The following is a 21,856-nucleotide window of genomic DNA, read 5'->3' as shown; positions in this document are numbered from 1 at the left end:
GACCACCAACATTTTTTAAATTTCCCAGCACAAGCTACATAATTATAAGACCAATTTGTCACTTTAGCTGGCTATCGCTGTCAGAGAATAATGGCCCTTATTGCCCAATAAATCATTCGCTAAAAGGTTCCCAATGAGATATTGCTTCTGCATGTTTGTTCAACTATATTTGTTTGTATGCTACTTTTAAATCGGCCCTTTTGACCTTAGGAAGTAACTCGGTCGAAGATGTCAGAAAAATATGGATGGGTTAAATTCTAAATTAGATACGGGATTACAGTTTTGGGGTTAAGATTGGATTAACTGTTCCAAACTGATTTGAGACTAAAATTTAATTTTGAAGAGGAAAAGGCTTGAACTTTACGTTACTAAATGATTATTCATGAGCTTAATAAAATGAAATTACCGGGACCGCTGGACAAACGACTGGGTAGCCAATAACTATTGGTTAGATGAGGAAAGCCGAGGACTGAGTGTTGTGGCTTTATCTCTTAGGACAAGCCTATTTTGTGTAACAGACTTAGGTGCTAGTAACGAGAACGATGGTAATACCTCTATATTAATCTTTTGCGTCCCGAAGCCGCGATATAGCGTCTGACGACTGATTTCAAGGGATTCAAGCGGTTAAAATATCCTATTATGTTTCTTGTTTTCAACTGTGTGCCGCATCCACCTCATACCTGCCCGGATCCCGTGGCATCCGAACCATTGTTTGTATCTCGGTTTCTCTCCATTATTTAGACATTTGTTGGTGTCAGGGCAACAATAGAGCTGATTGGCCCTTTCACCCTGCACTGTGAGCCATTAGGTGCTGGAGGGTTACTCTATACTTACGAAAAACTTTTTTTGCACCCTTCTACCTTTTTTCTTGTACCTCCTGTAGGTTGGCTGGTAGAAAATTCTTTTAGTATTAAGTCCACCTTTTGTAAACTTATATCGCATATTTGTGCAATAAAATATTAAATAAATAAATAAAAACGAACAAAAGCTGTTGTGCAATCGGAAAGTTTTATACAACGAGATACAGTCGTTGCTATCGCGCAGCAGCGCTTCGAAACTTAGTTTTTGGTCATATAGAGTGACCCTCTGGAACCCACTTCCCAATGCACCTCTGGGAGCTTAAAGATGACTCTATGTTTGTTGAGATGGTTTACTTAGTTGATATTCATCAAACTGAGAAAATAGTCCGACCAATAAAAAGTTTCAACTATTACACTATGTTATTCCTGTTTATATAGAACATCTAATGCTCACAACTGCAATACCCCGAAGAGGTAGTCAGAGGTGACTCGCAAGCGAGACACCAACTTTTTGCAGTACCTACATTAATCTGTTTCCTCTCAGTCTTTCGCACTACCTATAACTTTCTCCACAACACCCAAGGTTAGCTGGAAGAGAATGCTGTTAGCATTAAGTTCGCCTATGTACTTATTTAGTATTGTGCAATAAAGTATTTAATAATAATAATAAAAAACTGTACTCACGTGCGGTCTCGAGCCATATCGCGCCGTTTTGGAATAAATACAATACAGTGAATATTAGATAATCGTTTATCACAGTTTAAAGAAAAGATAATAAATAATATACTATACCTGGCACAAAATGAGTCATGAGTATGAACACCTAATCTTTTTGAAGATCTAATCGGAAACAACATAATATAAACAAAATTTCGCAGGAATCAATACACATGAGTAAGAAACTTCTCTTGGAAGAAATGAAATTTATTTTACCATTAATGTAGTCATTTATAGCATTCTAGGAAAAGTATCGTGCACATTTCTTTGATGTTTTTATAATGGAAATGTTGAAAGCTAGCACTTAATATCTAAGGTATTTCATTACCTACTAGATTGGCTGCACTATAATGCAAATTTTTTACTTCCATTTCCCACCACGAAAGACCGTTGAGAGATCACATGTTATTTAGTTTCTAGGTAAAGTCTGTTTTTCAATGTCAGATACTAAATTGACAGATTCTGAACAGCTCATCAAAAGTCGATTGTATATTGGCGGGACAGTCGACTGTTGATTAACCGTTCAGAATCTGTCAATTTAGTATCTGTACTTACATGATTTTTCAAGATTAATTACATGCATAATATGTTTTCGGATGAAAATGTATTGTGAGACATACGGCATAGCAGCCAGCCTAACCAACATTGCACCATCTATACAAAATATCACAGAAAATGCTCATTTCAAATCCTACGTCGACTGACCTCAAGAGAAGCCGTTTTCTTTTGTTTTATCTGTTCTGTACTCGTATTCCGGCCCTTCTTCTTTTACGTAAGCATTCAAATTTCTAGGCTGGTTATGAGAGGAGCCGTGTTTTAATGCGGAAAGTTTTGTTGATAAAAAACTTATTTGAATTGCTAAGTGGGTATGAAAGGGTTTGGCTTCGTGGCTATTCTTTACTGCGGAGGTCTTTACGGACCACATAATACGGTGAACTTTTTAAATATTATCTTTCAAGTAAATTTCCTATTAGCATTTTACGTTACGGTTTTAAAGAAATGCTACCTATCGTCGCTCGCCTGTCAAACTGTCTGTCAGATCCTTACAATTTACGTCATATTTGACAAGCGAGCGACGCTGCTTAACTATTGTTTACCACCGAACATTAGTCTTATATTATATATTATATATAAGACTAATGTTTATAACTAATGAGCTAGCTAACCCCACAGGCAACCATGCAATATGACTGTAACTTATATTTTTCATGTAAATTAAAAAAATATATACTTTTCAAGTTAGTTTTAATGTGAACGTTTGTTTGTTACAGAGATAGAAGCAGGCGAGGCGTGCAAATGGCTGCGAGCGGCCGGCTTCCCGCAGTATGCGCAGATGTACGAAGGTAAGCGAGTAATACTGGCAGTTTTACACCTGAGGATAGCTAGTGGGGTTACCAGTTACCACCACCGAACATTAACAATAAGAAATCGAAAACTGATCAAATCTGCTTGTCAAATCTGATGTAACTTGTCGATCTGACTGACGTTTTAGAGGCGAGCCCATAGAACTAATTACTTCCATGGGCGAGCCACTGCTTATGTGTTTTTATTGGTATGGTAGGTACTAGACCGAGGGTCTTAAACATGTAGCTTCGGTAGTGGCTGGATGAGGAAGGCCTAAGACCACAGTTTTGTAGCGCTCTGAGTTTTGTATAAAGTCTATGCAAGTTTAAATTTACAGAAACACACTCGAAATTGTGAAAATTATTGGCGCAGCTTTATCTTGTTTTATTTATGAAAGTGGTATCGTGTTATGTGGTTTTAATTAAGCCGGCGAGCGGATTGTCACGAGCGACAGCTCACTTTGTTAGAGCGAGATCCGCCGAATGTGTGTACATTTTGTTTATTTAAATCGTTGCAACATAGATTGGATTTTCCGACACAACCTATTTTTCATTTTACCAAGCCTCAGAAAAAAAAAATTGGTGCATCATACTTGTAAAGTGTAATAGTGAGTTTACTTTTGTGTTCTAACGCTATAAATGTGGCCGATTTTCTTCGATTTGTGCCAACATAACAAAATAAACATTTGCCATACCCCTACAAAAATAAAGACACTGTAAGATCCCTACATTTTCTCGTTCTACAAAGGGAAAGCTTAAGAAATTTATTGTTATTTAGTTGAGGTTTTCTCTAAATGTATTTACCGATAGAATTCAGACTCTTTTTACTTTGGGTAACGCTAAAATATAATAGATAAGAATATTCTGTAACATTAATAGCTACATAAAGACCATAAGATACTATGTTGTTTATTTAATAAGGCATTTCCTCCAAATCCAGACAGCATCCACAACACAAGTGGTTTAATGAAACCATTAATTATGATTCTTACACCAATGCAATGACAATATGACCTAAATAACGAACATTCCAAGGACCAAAGGATCTTCGAGATATCCCCGTGCGATATAAAATATTCTATTATAGTCCTAAATATGGGTGGACGAAGGTTGACAACAACATTTTTTTTCTACTTGTTTTTATTTTGACGGGTTGGCTATGATTTATGACGTTTTGATGAATATTTATTGTTGGGGATTTTTAAATAGATCTTTGTTGGTAGCTCGGTAGGGTAGGGTTGAAGATTTAGAATCAATATTATGTATAGTTTTACTTTTAAGGTTACGAATATGTTTTGAACGAGTTTTAAATTATTCACCGAATTATAAGATGAATAAGTCAGAGCCAATTTTTTTCTTTATAGATAGTGATAAGACCCGCGCCTTTGTGATGCGTAAACTGTTATTATTTTATTGGAGTAACAATAAAGATTATATTCTATCTATCTTTAAGTATGGGCTTATTGAAACTCTTAGGAATATGTTATCATTTTACCTGCTTCTATTATTCGAGCCTTAGCTCCATCGATCCGTGTCAGTGCAAATATTTTCGTTGGTAGTGTTGTGAATGTAGCTGTGAGGTCCTTTTATAAAAAAAGTAGTATAAATAAGATAGCAGTTTAATGTTAAGTCCTCGTTTGTTTACACAAGCATTTTAAACGTACCTGTCATTTCCGGTTTTAAGTTATATCATTTTAGTAATCCGAGGGATTAGGTTAGGTAAAATATGATTTATTTACTCATACAGAGTGTTCCAAAACTTTATTAAGCGAAATGGGATGAAAGCTCATTCTGAACAACTTTCTTTGTGTGATTATCCGAATAATAAATAACTCATCCGAATCCAATTATTATAAAATAATATAGGTAGTAAAAAACACTAAAACGACAATGTTTATGATTCATAATCATGTTTATGATTCATGAGTGCACGACAAAAATCACAAACCATAAAATTCGTAAACTGCATAACGGATTAGTTACGTCAACACTAAACAATTGCCACGAAGCTAATAATTGCACTTACCCATAATCGGGTAAGTCACTATTCTTACAAAAACTGACTGCATTTTTCTGCACTTGCACTAGAATACCCACTTAGAACCTTAAACCTATTTCCTTTAGGTCAGTTATCCTTTGTGTTGTTTACTATCAGCGTGAGATCTGTAAGGCCGACCGTGTGGTATCGTATCTGTCAAAATACTTTTTTTAAAGATACGTGTTTAGGTTTGAAGGGATGGAATGTGAGATCAGTGGGCTATCGGTTAGTTTAACATTTTCTGTGGATGTGGACAGTTGTTGCGAATCGGGTATCCTGTAGTTTTTTGAATTACATTCCCAAAAAGTGAGAAAAATCAGGTACGGATCGGTTAAATTGTCAGCTGGATTGAACATTTTGTACTTGTACTTGAAACATTGTGACAAAAGTGAAGTGCTATTTTGAATTGTTGGGTAGGTAAATCTTTGGCTTTCTTATTAAGTAATTCTTACAGTAGGTACATAATCCTCGGTTAAAATAGATTGCAAAAAACCACCAAAGTTAATTTTGGTATAGCTTTACTTTAAAACTGTGAATCAATACAAATCATACCTACATAATAATAACGTTTTGTACAGATATTTTATGACAAACAATATTTTAAATCCTTGTGGGTAACATTTCACTATTCAGACAAATAATTAATTGGTTATTAGTTTATTTCGGTATTCAGTGGGCACTTAACCGATTCCTTAACAGCACTAACTTTTACTCCCAAGGAGCCCTTCAATAACTTGCCTAAGAAATTACCCAACATAATAGAGTTTACCCAAAATGTACACTTACAGGACCCTTATGTGTCCTCTGACCTCATTTATTTACAAAGTTTATGTGCTGTGTCACTTCCTTCCTACGACATTATAATACCCGTGCATCAAGAAAAAATATAAAAGTGGTGGATCAATTCATAATTGTGTCGCAGTGCTAGTATTTTCTACACCCTCTTATGGGTTACCGCTGGATCCTCTAAAAGCGTTAACCTACTAATCAGTATTGCTGTAAAAAACTCTACTTTATATTTTATTATTAAATTAAGAGATAAATAACAAACTTAAACGACCCTCAGATAACCCATTTATAAATAGTATCTACTTACGTTTATTATACCTACTATTTATTTTAATTCATGGAAATAAATTCTTTGCGAAAATATTAAAATCAATTAGCGGTATCAGGAATCGCGAGCTGTCCCCGGAATTCCACATTATGAAGTGCCCATTCAGAGGGAATTCCGCCGCAATTATGCCATTTCATACGATTCCGGGTTCAATTCAACCAAACCTCAACCATATTTTCACTATAAAAAGCCTTTAATTCCCTCCGGGCGTAGAACTGCTAAAAACTGTGAGTCATGAAAACAACTTCATTCATTATACTTTTCCATTCGTTCAATAGTAATCTGTATAGAAGGTCACATGTGGTGAGCCAGCCATGCGTGCGAGGTATTTCCAAGAACTCCTTTTTTTAAGATGCCGACTGATGATTACACCTCCACTTAATACAAAAAACGCACTCTTGTATTGAACAAAACTATGGTCTAATAATTATTCCCTATGGATTTTTGCGAAAAATAAATGCTAAACCACACTAAAAGGCCATCTCAAATTCCTTGTTATGGAATAGCTAATTTTACGAAAATCTCATAGCAATCCCTAAACTGCATGACAAGCTGTGTGACACATTGCCTATGAATTTAATTTTAATTTCCATAAATCGTAGAACAAAAGCTGAACAAAATTACAAGTTGTGTCTCACTATCTTTCGAATGTGCAATAATCAGGGACATCCTGTATCCACAAAGCATTTTAATCAATACAACACATAATTTAACTCACATATAGAGGTATCCAATATTAGTGTAGAGTTTAATTTATATTTACACAGTGGTTCACTGTCTGTTTGTGTGTGACCGTGACTTTGTATGGGGATCATGGCCGTAGCATCCACCCGTGCGCGGGTTGAGCCTTGAGCCTATATCCATCTATACAACACAAATAAAACGGAAGACGTACCTAATTATTGCAGTAACTCACTCTATATCACACAGTCATAATATAAGGGGCACAAAAATGCACGTTATTGAGTATTAGCCATAGTAAAAAAATATATACTTATTATAAACAAACAAAAAACCCGACTGCACGCTAAAAAGATGAAAACAAGCCCCAATGTTAATGGAAAGCATAGAAAATAGTTATTCTATGATGGAAAGTATCGCAGGCGGGGACCAACTTATGACCGCCACACAAGGTATCCTTATACCTATCTAAGTAACATTCAGCTATGGTGAACCCTCTGCCTGTCTAGGTATCCCAACGGTCTTTGGTTACTTAGCCGATACATGTGACCGAGACACTGAAACTTACTGAGCTTACAATTTTAAGAGCCATGGCGGTAACCTTATTTTGGATCGGTAAACTTACCCCCTTATTCATAGAAAAGTTACAATACTTTTTAACTAATAAACTGTTTTGTCCCTCTCTGCCAAAGAACAAATTGTTCTTGGTCGGAGAGGGACAAAACAGTTTATTAATTAAAACGTTTTGTAACTTCTCTATGAATAAGGGGGTTAGTTTATAGTATTATAGTATGGTGCATGCAAAATCACATTTCTTTAGAAGCATATTTATAATGCTTTCAATTTCATGTCACCGCGTGCATTAGTCGACTTCCGTAGTTGGTACAGTAATAGTATGTTTATTGGTTTTCTGTGTCTACTGTAGAATTTAATGTACTTACCTACCTTATGATTGTTATAATATTCTTCGGCATGTGACTGGCCAGCAACCACAAACGCACATGTAGTCGGTAACCTTTTATTTCTACATTTTTCCTTAAAGATTTTATTGAGACTGTGTGGGTCGAAGGTCGTTGCATTAGATCAATGTTGTGCATTATGATTCAACACTACCTCTCTTGTATATACAAAATACATGTGTATTTACAATATGTGTTTGTGTAGTATGTGTCTCTAAAATGAAAAAAATATTTTTTTACCGACTTGATAAATATATATTTTTTTATAAAATTACTCTCTATTACAAAATGTCACGAGAATGATCTCTTTTAAGTACCTAAAAGTAACAAACGCTGTATGAAAAACCAACAACATTTTCTTACTTTTACTGTATTAATATGACTTACCTACGTAAATAAAATAGAGTTAATAAGGCATTGTAACTACATAAAAAGAAAATTGACTTATTCCGTACATTTCCACATAAAAGATCCAGTCAGTATTCTGAGAAACTTAGTCACGGATCGGCATTGGGAATATAAATTATTTCTGTACAATATTAACACCCACGTGGGTGTTTTATTTGCGAGTATTTACTGCTTTTCTATGTGAACCCGACATCATCTGGTGTTCGTTTGTACTCGAGTGAACTATTATTATTATTAAATTATTTATTAACCACTTTTAGATGCACTAAAAAAAGTTCTCTGTGGTGTCGCAAATGCAGGGGTATTTAATAAGTCAAAGATATAAAAATACAGTTTGGTAGAAAAATATTCAGTTTTAAAAGAGCCCTCAAAAAGTATATAGGTACTTACTTAACTAAAAAATACTTTTAAAACAAATTCGATTTTAAAATTAAATCTAAAAAACCTAATAAAGTAGATTAAAGAATTCTATCCCTACTCTCCACAACCATACCAACTGGCTGCAAACAACACCTGAAAATTAAAACGAAAAAATCGTTCCATTTTCAACTGTCTGAGCTGCTATTCGTATTCTATTGACGTGAAGTTAATCAAATGTACGGTACAGTGAACGCGGGGTTTGTCTCGGGAACACTCGTGCCTTAATTCGCACCAGAGCATTGAAAATGGACTTAGCTTTTAGATTGCGGTACATAGCAACATATTTTTAGAAAATATTGAGTCTATATATATAGTTTCAGTAAAAACCACCTGCTAGAAGACCGTAGCACCAATATTATATGTTATAATAAAAAATAGACCTTAAATATGTCGAAAAGGTATAAGTAAAACTATGAATAATAATAATGAATCTTTTTTTCACAAAAAGCTAATACAGAATATTATGCTGATTAAAATAACTTTTGTTATGACATCTTGAGACACTACTTAACGTAAAATGTTCCTATGGTAGAAAACTAAATATTATTAATTATGTAATACAAAACGTATTTAAGTAACTAGAGTAAGTACTTACATAGAGGTAAGTACAACTTAAGCTGCGTACACACCGGGCCAACGAACGCCCAACGAACGCCAACGGTTATCCCAACGATGGATATTTATCATACATAATACAGGGCAGATTGCAGCAACGAAGGCCAACGTAACCCGTTCGTTGGCCTTCGTTGGCCCGGTGTGTACGCAGCTTTAACTGAACTGAACCGGATATATATACTGATACCGAGTAATTAGTGAAAGTGCATTTCAATACTATTACCCTTTTTCATTTTATTTTTCTTCTGTATTGCGTGCCCTTTGTGAAGTTAATAGAGAAAAACAGTGACACAAGATAAGAGGTGCCAATGGACTGTGTAATTGGACTATTTTTTTTGTTTTTTCTGCGTGACTGCATGACCTTATTTTTTACCTTCGATGAAAAAGAGGGGTGTTATATGTTTAAGGTGGCAATGTATCTGTCTGTGGCAGCATAGAAGCCAAACGACTGAACCGATTTTAGTTTTGTTTTTGTTAGATGATTGGTAGTGTTACCCCTACCCCAGGGTTTAAACACTTCAAACACTTGCAAATAAACTAAAATCAATAAAATAAAATAAATATTATAAAATAAAAACCGACTATAGTGGTTTTTTGAAGTCGGTTTGTTTTATTTTTATATTAAAGTTATACGACTTTTAGTGTTGAATTTCGGGGGTTTTAAACGTTGATTAGGTTATTTTCTGACTGCTTTGCGAAGTTTAATTCACCATAGGTAATTTTCCTTACTAAATTAATTCACCATTCATACAAATACACCATAATCCCTTATTAAAACACCATCTGGGTTAGTATGGTCTCGTCACTCTTCTATTAGGACAATACCCAAACCAACTCTATTAACACTTAAACATAGCCTGACAGCCGTTTGTGGCTTGTGGTCAAACTCTGGGCTCAGCTCTTAATTAAATTTTCATTAGCTACCTTTACTGCCTTGTAATACGGTCTATATACTGTGCATTTGGTGTGTCGTTTACCTTGTCACTGGTAACACTAACATTGTTTGCTAAACAATAATCGTTTCTATGGATGTGGATGAAGGATCAAAATACATTGCGTGCTAGGTATGGGTAGGTAAATGCAAAGCTTTGCGGATATAATGTATGTAAGGGATTATGCGTGTCCCCCTGTATATGAATAATACATGGTATTAGTATACAAGAGACTGTATTAAAGTAAAATGCTTTATTGTAAATCACGGATTAAGTTTTGAAAATTCAAATTCAAAAGGTATTTATTGCTACAAAATGCCCACAGAGAATCATTCAAATCTTTCGCATTCATATTTTCATGATTTTGCTATAAAAATATACCTAGAAGGGATGATGATATAAGCCATCCTACATAATACTTATACCCGATAGTTCATTTTAATTAAAATAAAGTATATCTGACCAATCACATTATTGTGTCGAAAATATGGCGACTGAATCAAACAATTAGAACCGGGGAATCGGGTACAGTCGTTTAAGGCGCCATCTGTAATTAGCTTTTACTTTTTCTCCCCATTTTTGTTATGCAAAACAACTTTTGTTTGTAAATGAACGCAGCAAACCACCCGAAAAATGCAGATTTAAAATCCCGCAGCGATCGTTTTAATCATGAACTGGCAACCCAGGCTTTTGGGATGAAAGACTGGTCGCTGGACTGTGATGTTCCAGCTCGGTGGGTATTTAAATTTAGCTGGCAACATTATACCTACCTGTCTGTAGGGCGGGGTGTACTGTACCTATGTTGTGACGTGAGAATATGTGCATTGTGTGTCGGGATGGATTTAGAAAATATGGAATGTTGCAAAAGTAAACCGAAAGGGGTAGACTCAGTGCATCATTCTGAAAAACTTTAGTTGGGAAAAGTCTTTTAAGTTATTTTTTAGCTTCATAACAGACTCTTTTGACATGGTTGAAAGTAAGCCCTGAGTCATCCCTTGACTGAAAATGAGGTGTTTTATAAGTTTAACGTGTATGTGTAGCGTACCTGAACCAGCCAAACGGCTGAACCGATTATATTTTTTTTGGGGTGATACGTATTGTTATTGTCACCCGAGTGTCCTTAGCCATGTTTGCATCACTCTGTTGACGCCAAAGACTACTATAGATTAATGGTTGACGCTGCTGTATATCAATAAGTAAGTACTTAGTGAGAAATATGAAGACGATATGATACTCGATATTTACACACTCCAACGGATATCTTCATCGTTAAAGTACCAGTTTGACGAACACACGAGAAAGATCTTCAATAGTTGAGCTTAAACTTCCTTCCCGAACCGATGGATAGTTAAACTTCCGAACACAAACTTTCGTAGTTTGATACTACACGAACGCAGCTTCGGAAATTCTCACATATATCATATAGGTAGGTATTACTTACTATACGTCGTATACGTGTATTCCTTAATCTTATTGTTGAAAACTTTTAATGGAACCTTTTGATGAGTATCGTTATTGTGAGTTTATGAATTATAATAAAACAATCTGCTGAAAACTTTTCGTAATAAGCATAAGTTCGGACTTCTGCTTTCAACAGATAATATTGGCTTTTCCAGCGTCTGAGCTCTCTTCAAAATTAATTACTTACTCAGTAGGTACCTCTAGTCTGTCTTTATTATTTTAACTTTTAATGTTGTTTTGTATACTAACAGTACATTTAAATTATTACCCGTAGGCCTTTTGTTAACACAAAATATCTTTGTTATTACTAGGTATGTAAATAATGGTCAAAAATTTATCAGTGATCAACCCGCCGATAAAAGTACAAAAATTTACATAGTAGGTACAATGTTATTACATAAATACCGCATTTAATAAAAAAAACAGGGTTTATATAACCACGCCATTTGATATTTTTTTCTAAAAAAACTATAAAATAAATAACCTAGCTCTTGATTAAAAGTGTAGATAAAACTACCAAGGCGGCAGTCGGCACGCGTCCTACATCTTTGACAGGCAGCGCTCGACTGCGGGAAGTGAACGGACCGCCCGAGTGATGTTTCCGCCACCCCCGCCCGCTTCCTGCGCGCCTGGTACCTAGTTGTGATTGTGTTATGAAAATTGTTGGTTTATTTTTTATATTTTAAAAGTTTAGTATCTATTTTCATTATAAATTATAACGATGTTTTGATATTAAGAGTACTTTATTGAAGTAATAAATCTGATTTATCTTTAACCAGCAGACTAATTGAATGGAGGTCTCTCCAAACCACGCTGTAAGGAACACAGATTATAGTTTCAGAACAGAATTCTACGGGAAAACAAAAGGTTTGCAGCCTAAACCCCTACATTTTATGAGATGACGTTTCGACCAAACCCATTTTCATCTCTCCCCCGTGTGTTTAGTGAGTACAAAGTCTTGCACTTACTCCCCGATACGGCTTCTGTAAGAGGTGATACAGCCTTAGGGCCCATTTAACCGGCAGGTTTAAATCTGTTGACCTACCTGTGAGATTGGAAATAAACGGGATTAAACTTGCTACCTGCGGGGTGAACCTTTCGCAGGCTTCTGTAAACTAGTCAACTTGGGAACTTTGCAGTTTGCCGATAATTTCAACAGTTTCTTAGTTTATTTATGATTTTAACAAATCAACATAAATATAAATTCCTAGCACATCATAATAGAGTTCAATCTCATACACTTATTGAAAGTAAACATAACAGGCCACTTTTTGTATAAGTTGTTGACATTATTTTTCAAAGTGAAATCTTTTCTTCTAAAATATATTTTTTTTTTTTTTCTTATTTAATGGCCAAATATATAAATATATAATAAATGGTAAAATAAATGTCTGGACAAAAATTCCAAAAGCATATAATACAATACAATTCATATAATAGTAAAAGTCCAGAAACACAGAGAGCGAACTAGCTCAAGTGTAGAGCCCTCTAGTAAATAAGTTTACCCAGACTGCCCGGCGCTCTACACAGGCTTTTGGCAATTAATCGAATTCTGCTCGCTGTGTGTGAATTTTCGACTGGCACTCTGTAGATTGGCGGTGGACGAGGATGCTGCCTAGCGGATCAATGTAGCACACTGGTGTAAACCACAGTATTTGGAAACATGCGATTTAAAATGTTCGAAACACTGAGAATTTTGGTTTGAATTTTATGTTGTACTCGTATACTTTCGGCATAGTAACACCCTGTATAGTACTCTCAATAACTGTGTCTTGTGTGTTAATAGAATTTGAGAATTAAGTGCTCATGTTTGAAGGTAACAAAGTCTAAACTATAAATTAGTAGACGAAACATTATTCTTGAAACAGACGAGATGCGTACAAGGTAACTGTCCGTTTAGTGACTGACATTTCCTACCCTTGATTTGTGTACGTTTTGATTTGGGTTATAAATGTGGCAGCATAACAGGTAAAGACGAGTGGAACTATGATATAGTCTGTAATAAATCATTTAACCAAACTGTAAATATCTATGTACACAATACAATCTAAATAACTTACAATACAATCTAAATAACTTATTCTAAACCTTAGATAAACTTATGAGTATAGGTACCTAGCCTAACTATAAACAAAAAAAAACTTGATATAGTTAGATATTCGGACTATCAATAGTTAAGTCTCTTCCGAAATCGTTATCATAATGTGACCTGTGAAAAGCACCACTGAATGTTGATTGGTGATTTACAATCCTTAAGTTACATTGCCTATTGGTCAAATCTGACGTAACTTGTATATTTTATGTATGGATCTAGAATTTTCCCAGATAAGCGATGCTGCTTCATGATAACTAATATCTCAATAACCCTTACTCCCATTGTTTCAGATCTGCAATTCCCGATCGACATAATTATCAGGGTTGCAGAACCACCATTCCTTCTCGGACGAACCGTTCAATTCTAAAACTCACCTCCATTGTTACAGATCTGCAATTCCCGATCGACATATCGGGGGTGCAAAACGACCACCCCTTCTTGGACGCAGACTCACTGCAGTCCTTGTTCCGACGGCTGACCACACTCAACCGCTGCGCCACCATGAAGCTGGAGCATCATCATCATCAGAAGAGATCGGTGAGTGAACTTGGCTTTTGAAACCCTTCCATTGTTGAGCATTATATGCTTTTTAACTGTATAAACGGCAATTTTAACGCATTTAATCTATAAAATAAAATAATGCATTGAACCATGATTATTGAAAATAAATAAACTTATATGAGGTCGTCCTATCGTGGGAGTGGTAGATAGGAAACAAACTCAGGGAATACACTATGTTCACAGTATATTTCAGGTTCTACAGACACGAATAGGTTAGCAGTCTTGTTACACTTATTATTATTCAGTTAAACATGAAGTATATAGAAATACATTTAAAACAGTTTTTTTTTAAAGTAAATGATTTTTCCTTTAAGTAAAATTAGCTGTCTTGAAGATTTAAGGTAGTTTCACTCCAGGGCCCGTCCAATCTATCCACCTATAGCGTGGCTCTGTATAGAATATACGTACCTAAGTTGCGCGAAAATAAAAGACCACCACAATTCCACACACTCAGTCTTCAAATAATTGCCCGACTCAGCTTAATTGAAAAACTTTGATTGTTATCGGGGACTTTCTTGTAAAAACTATTTTCGACCTCTTCAGACTCACTCCAGTCACCCCAAATTGTTTTTCTTTTTCTGCTTCGCACATTATTTGGTGATATTTATTGCTGACATCGAAAACGTTAGCTCGTAATTTGACAGGCACAAAATCTGTAATAGACGTAGGTAATCTCAAAATTAAATTAAATTTCTTATTTAAATACTTGTGTACTTACCGCATCCGTCTACAACGCAGAGGCATACCAGCCTGCATCATCCAAGTGATACGCTCGCTATACGAGGGCAGTACATGTAGGGTCGTACACGAAAAAGAGCTTGGGGCCCCAATACGCATTTCAGCTGGCGTCAAGCAGGGATGTCTCCTGTCACCGCTCCTATTTGTTATTCTCCTTGACGATGTGATGAGGAACGTGGTTACTATCCCGAGAGGTATAAGCTGGGCTTCAGGTGTCCTAGAGGACCTAGACTACGCGGACGACATCGTGCTTATTTCGCCAACTCTCGACCTATTACAAGAGAAACTCGCACACCTGCAGGAGGAAGCCAGAGTAATGGGTCTGCGAATAAACCGACGCAAAACAGTCGATATGCGTATCAAGGCTAAAACCTCGGACGCCTTAACACTCGATGACCAACGCCTGGACTCGGTCGATGCATTTACTTACCTCGGAAGCACGGTCACCTGTCAGGGAGGAGCAGATGAGGATATAGAGAGCAGGATCAAGAAGGCGAAGGCTGCGTTTGCCCAGCTCAAACCTGTTTGGGACTCGAATGTGCTCACAAGGCGGATAAAAATCTCCCTCTTCGACTCCATCGTGAAGTCCGTATTGCTCTTTGGTTGCGAAACGTGGAGAGTGACGAAAGGGCTGACGAACAAACTGCAAGTGTTCGTCAATAAGTCCCTCAGGTCGATCCTACGCGTTTTCTGGCCGAAGACAATACGTAACGAAGATCTGTCCAAACATGGCGCCGAAGCGTCGAAAACGAGCTACGAGCCGCTGGACTAAGCTGGAGTGAGGCCAAAAGTACAGCCGAAGATAGGCGGAAGTGGCGGACGTTAGTGGAGACCCTCTGCACCTCTGGGGTGCCATAGGACTGCAACAACAACAACTTACCGCATAGATATACTGCAATAACTGGAAATCGTCTGGTAGCTAAAATCGACGAATCTATTTTAATGGGTTTGTTACATGTATAAAAATAATACAAAACAAACACTCACACCTTGTACTAATGTACTCCCTTGCGGGGTAGGCAGAGGTGCATTGCTGCACCCACTTTTCGCCAGTGTCATGTTAATCCCAATTTAATAGGGGGCGGGCCTATTGCCTTTTTACGGGCACATCCAAGGCCCGAAAACAAATATATATCTGTGTTTAAATAAATATCTGCCCCAGCCGGGAATCGAACCCGGGACCTTCGCCTCAGTAGTCAGGGTCACTAACCACTACGCCATTCGGTGGTTTAATGCGTTTGTTAATAGGTGAAAAGGGTATTTATATTTTATATTGTTTATAATAAAATATCCATGGTTTATGCAATTCCTAAAGAACAGCAGACGCGAGTTTAGATATTTCAATTACCATAGCATAATGTTATTCAAACGGAACAATTTCAAACATGTTGATGAAGACATAAAATATTTATAATTACATTTTATACCTTCTTAATTATAAAACCAAATGGACCGGAAAATGCACTAGACCTATAAAAGTACTATCTGAATTAAAATATTAAATGAATCGTGAAAGTTGATAGGTTCTCATTGATTCATCTTCGTAATTAATAGATATTTATAGTGCAGGTAATATTTTCATTTATCATAGGGAACAGACAGTAATAAAGATAAGGGCCCTACTCTGACATTTCGATTATAAATCGGATATTATCACCGCCGTTTTCTGGTTGACATAGGCGTTCCTAAAATTTCTACTCTTTCCCCCAAATTCATAGAACGAAACCTAATTAATATTTGCCAAAAAGCCTAATTCATATTTTCTTAAACCTATAGGTCACCCTAACAATTCTATAATTTCGATAAAGCGAACTGTTGAACTTTAGGTCAACTATTTCGTACTTTATTGTACTTACATTCTATCATTTTACTTTCTATTAAAATAATGGTTATTTATCTATGTACGCATAGTAAATAAGCTGGCTATTTATTAGCTCTAATGATGTCAAGATATTCACTAATGGGCATGTTATGTGATAGGGAAAGTCGTTTGTGATGTTAGTTCCAAATAAGATGGCGGAAAAGGCATTTTTATTTACTTTTCCGATTGGCACCGTGCTGTTTAACGATAGTGGGTTCATACTAGCTAAGGAGAATGGTGCACGGAGCCAAATTGCGTACAAAGATATATAACCATTGTTTTAATAGAAAGTAAAATTATTAAGGGCCACTTGCACCAACATATTAAATCTAGATTTAGTGTTAAATTTTATATAGATTAACGTTTCTTAAATCGAGATTTGACACTAAATCTAGATTTAATGTTTGTGCAAGTGGCCCTAAATGTACAATAAAGTACGAAAGAGTCGACCTAAAGTTCAACAGTTCGCTTTATCGAAATTATACACTGCCGGGCAATGAAAAAGTTCCACTCACAAAATGCCAACTACAGACGACCCCAATTTTTTCAAAGATTTTATTTAAGATTGGTACAAAATATTACCGATTTTAGTTGGTAATATTCTAATGTTCTGTTAAATGTACTTCAATGTTGCAGAAGACGGCATTAAGATAGCCTTTTCCGGTTAGAAGTATATTGGTGCTTTTCTCAGTGGAACCTTTTCATTGCCCGTGAGTGTAGAATTGTTAGGGTGACCTATACTATAGGTTTAAAATACGATAGTCGGGGGTTATTCTAGTTTACGAGAAACTATGTTTCGATTATTCGTTAATTGAGCCAGCCCTGATATTGCGTAAAAAATACAGCTGTTATACATTTTAGTTGATCATGGACAGCGATTTTTCATCTACCTTCAGTAAAATCATAGGTTTAACTCAATCTTGTAAATTCATAATACTTAAAATAAATAAAAAGCAAATAAGTAGGTACAAAAATACCGTATTATTTCTGGTAGGATATAAGCAAAATAAAATCTAAGTAAGTACTTACTTAAAATGTTTTTTTTTTACAATTTTGAAACTAATTTAAAACACTGTAGATTAATATCCACTAGGAAGCTTGTCAGTTAAGTTTGTGTTCAGAAACTCGTGGTATAATAAAAGTGTGGACTTCTAACACCACTACATTAGGCGTGTTTACTTTCGCACTCGACTGTACTTGAGAGACACTCACTTTTGTTCTCACCATTACACTATTCTTTGCGACATGCTTGTTTTAGCTAACTAAACTCATTCATACCGTTATAGTTATAATCATAATAATATTTATTTATTTTATTTTATTTTAGGAAAACTTACAGCACGGAGTAATGTAAACTCTAATTAATAGCTTTTAAGAACCATATCACAATGAAACCTCGTATTTTAGAATAAAGTCGTTTATTGGTTGTTTTCAAGGACCTTACTACAAACTCATACACAAATATAAAGACATCAGCTAAAACGAAACCATACCGCGATCTAGATGACTACCTACAGCGCCATCTATGAGCACTATATATATGAGACTTAGTAACTATGAACTTATTAAAATGAACATTACGCCCACCGAGGACCATGTCACATTCATTCACTCACACACACCTATATGTAAGTATATCATACCTACTTATTCTCTTCTTAACAGAAATAGTATTTTGAAAAATAGCTAGATATACACTCATGGCCAATTAAAAGGTTCCACTGAGAAAAACACGAAATTACTTCTAAACAGAAAAGGCTAGCTTAATGACGCGTTCTGCGACATTGGAGTATATTTAACAGAGCATCAGGATATTACCAACTAAAATCGGTAAATTTTTGTTCCAATTTTAAACTAAATCTTTGAAAAAAATGGGTTCGTTTGTTATCGGCAGTTTGTGAGTGGAACTTTTTCATCTTATCCGGGTTTTATTTTTACGATTAAAAGCAATAAAATTAATACATAACGGGAACGGGGTATTCCACATAACTTAGAAAGAACCTTGAAGTCCTAAGTAAAGTTAAACTCTCGCACTTACAGGTTCCATTTAGTCTATAAAATATTCAAGCTCGATTGCCAGCTCGCTCACAAAGATTAAGCAACTGTAGTGCAGTAATAATTGACAGGCTTGTAGGTTTGCTAATAAGTAGCTGTATAATTAAGGATCTGTCAAACTTTACCTCGTAACGGCTTGCCATAAAATGGTGGTCGACTGTCACGATTTTGCCGCCTACTTAATAGGGTGTTAAATACGACTGTATAATTTTAATATAACAAGCTCTATATTAAGTTATTATTGAACATGTTAATTAAGGTTGCATTTTTTTGTAAGTTATTTATTACAGATTTGCTGGTGATAGTTGATCAGTTGGAAGTATTTCTATTAATATCTATAAAACACTGCTGCCGTTTTCGTTATTTATGCACAAAAATTAGGTTCAATCGCGGGATGGATGAGCCATTCTTAAAGGTTATACAAATTTAGAGAGATCGATTGAATGGTTATGTACTGTAAGGATATACAATTTATAACTAAAAGGTTTGAATATTTATAAGTATGTATATAATACCTAGATTATACATATCTTACAAAATGCCTCGCCAGATTAGATCTCAAACACTACATGTGTTACGGACAATCAAACAAAGAAAAAAATACCACCATAATATTATTTTTTTATTGAACACGGTGTCAGTTTGATATGCCTGTATACATGGTGGTCATATTTGCTTTTGGTGGGTGCTTTTATATTTTGAAATTAAAACTTCAATTTCTTGGTTTTGATCAACGCGAATTTTAAGTAACACAAAAATATTGTCGACTCATAAGCAAAGTGATTATTCATTATTCCCTAAAGCCATACTTTAATGACCAACATATAACTACAATAACAAAATGTTACTGAAGAAAAAAAAAACATGTAGCTCATTACCATTATTCAAAGACCCCACACGAAGTATGTGGGACCTATTAACATAATAACATAAGCTTTTTAGAATGTTGCCAAAAAGGTTTTTGGGGTTAAAAAAGTATGATAATTTCTAAATAAAGGACTACAAATAATCTAAAGTACCTACAAAGTGGTGGATTTAAGATTGAAGGTTGTAAATTTTTTAAAGTAGGTACACGCTTTTATCACCCTTACAGGTATGGGTCTATGTAAGTGAACTTCTATTGCACAACTAACTACAGAGTTGTTAAGTTTGATCTTTCATCGAGGAACATGATACTGTGATGAAATGGAGATAATAATATGCTCTAAAGATCATAAAGTCATGGAAGATATCATGTGGGCTTTTCTCTGACATAATCTTGATTTCATCCACTTATGCGAACTACAAGAGCTTATATCATCTTAATTTTAGGTACCAAATTAGATACCTAATTTGACTGAAAATTTAATCGATTTAATGAAATTGAGTTAGCCGACACCCCGAATTAACACATAAGCTACTTTTTATCCCGTAATTCCCACGGGATTATTTTAAAGCGAAGCGAATCTCGCAACAGGAACAGCTAGTTTATAGTCTATAAAGACGTTTTCTATAAGTACCCTATTCAGTGATGGATTTGCTTATTTGCTTACTGTGAAGAGTTTTTTGACTGACATAACCTGTCAAAATTACTACCTTCGTAAGCAAATACAAAAAACGGCGGTTATAATGTCAAGAAATCAATTCTAAAAAATTAACGACTTATGCTTCCACGAATTCGAAGGAAACCGTTCATACAGGTATTCTATTAGAATCAAAAATGAAAGTCAAAAAACAGATAATACAACTTATAAATCTTAAAAATACTCATTGTGATGAATGATTAACCTGTCAACATGTATTTATCCCAATAATGGTCACTTTAGTGCCGTCATGCTCCATACTAGTTGGTTAACTAGCCATTTGATAGTACTATATTGAATTTATTCACTTAGCGAGCTTTTATTATTGAATATCTACGTCGTTTATAAGGATGACGAGAAGAAACGTATGAGATCATATCGCGCTGAATACTTTGCTCATCAAAGTACTGATGCATACAAAAGTGCTAGCTGGTACTAATGCTATCTTACCTCAGTACTGCTTCACGTACTCATTTTAACTTTAGTGTCAATTTCTCCATTGTCGGTTAGAACATAACCAGGTATGGTTGACTTTTGACACATCTGTCAAGAATTTTATATGGAGATGACGTATAATTGATGAACGGTCCCTGGTTGGTAAGATAACCGACAATGGAGAAATTGTCATTTAACATTCGATATGCCAAAATTATACGAATAACGTCATCTTTACCGTTGTGAACCAACATTTATGCAAGAGTTCAAACCAGACTGAATAACCTATTTACTACCTAATGATTTTATTGTTACAATATGCCTGACCAATATAAAGTTTTTATTTTACCCTTGACAAGTAAATCTAAACGCATTATTTACGGGTATAAACTATATAAACATTACTAATATCACTCTTGATCAGAAGTGTACTTTAGTGTACAGTATGACGGGGCAAAAATTACTAAAATTGTTCAACCGTAGGAAGTTACTGCAGAAGTGAGGAGTATTTTGAATTGTTTATTTTTTGCCGATGAATTGCAGGCCATTGAACCCAGAGAAGACAAATTAGGTGGGTGTAGTTACAAGAAAAACAAAACATTGTTTTACGTTGTACGTGTGGGTGCTGTGGTTACAGAACAAAAAGAATCAATGAAAATCGTCTAGACGTTTTCCTATTTTTCCTAATGGCCGTTCATTCTCCCGTCTACCGTTTACCTCTCCACTAGATGTGGTGTTAATTTCATATTATAAAATGAAAATATAATATTTTTTATAAAAGTTTGTTAAGTTGTTTTTGTGTGAAACGTACAAACATAACACATAGTCTCAAACTTTTGCTTTAAAAACGTTAAATCATTATCACCTGAAAAACTTTTCAAGAACGCCATGACCTCACTTAACTTCGTGAGTACGTTATAAGCATCACATCATATAGGTATCTACTACTTAGTTAATATTACGACCTGTAAGTCGTCATCTTAGCACTGATCCCGTCCCGAACAGTACAAGGCCACATCAGCTCAATGATTGAAGCATGACGTTCCATAACGAAGGAG

At 35.3% G+C, this 21,856-nt stretch overlaps 1 protein-coding gene across 5 annotated transcripts in view; it reads left to right on the top strand.

Moving 5' to 3' along the window:
• Positions 1–21,856, top strand: part of LOC105381510 (rho GTPase-activating protein 7) — a 198,259-nt gene that overhangs the window by 156,470 nt on the left and 19,933 nt on the right. For all 5 annotated transcript variants that reach the window (XM_038106645.2, XM_048622183.1, XM_048622184.1 and 2 more), the window contains 2 exons: positions 2,789–2,860; positions 13,975–14,123. In XM_038106645.2, coding sequence (XP_037962573.1) covers positions 2,789–2,860; positions 13,975–14,123 — 221 coding nt within the window. The remainder of the gene's footprint in view (positions 1–2,788; positions 2,861–13,974; positions 14,124–21,856) is intronic.

This window comes from Plutella xylostella, chromosome 7 (assembly GCF_932276165.1).
Source record: "Plutella xylostella chromosome 7, ilPluXylo3.1, whole genome shotgun sequence".
Taxonomy (NCBI): domain Eukaryota; kingdom Metazoa; phylum Arthropoda; class Insecta; order Lepidoptera; family Plutellidae; genus Plutella; species Plutella xylostella.
Note: the sequence above shows the minus strand (reverse complement) of the source record. Positions and strands in the feature narration are given on the sequence as shown.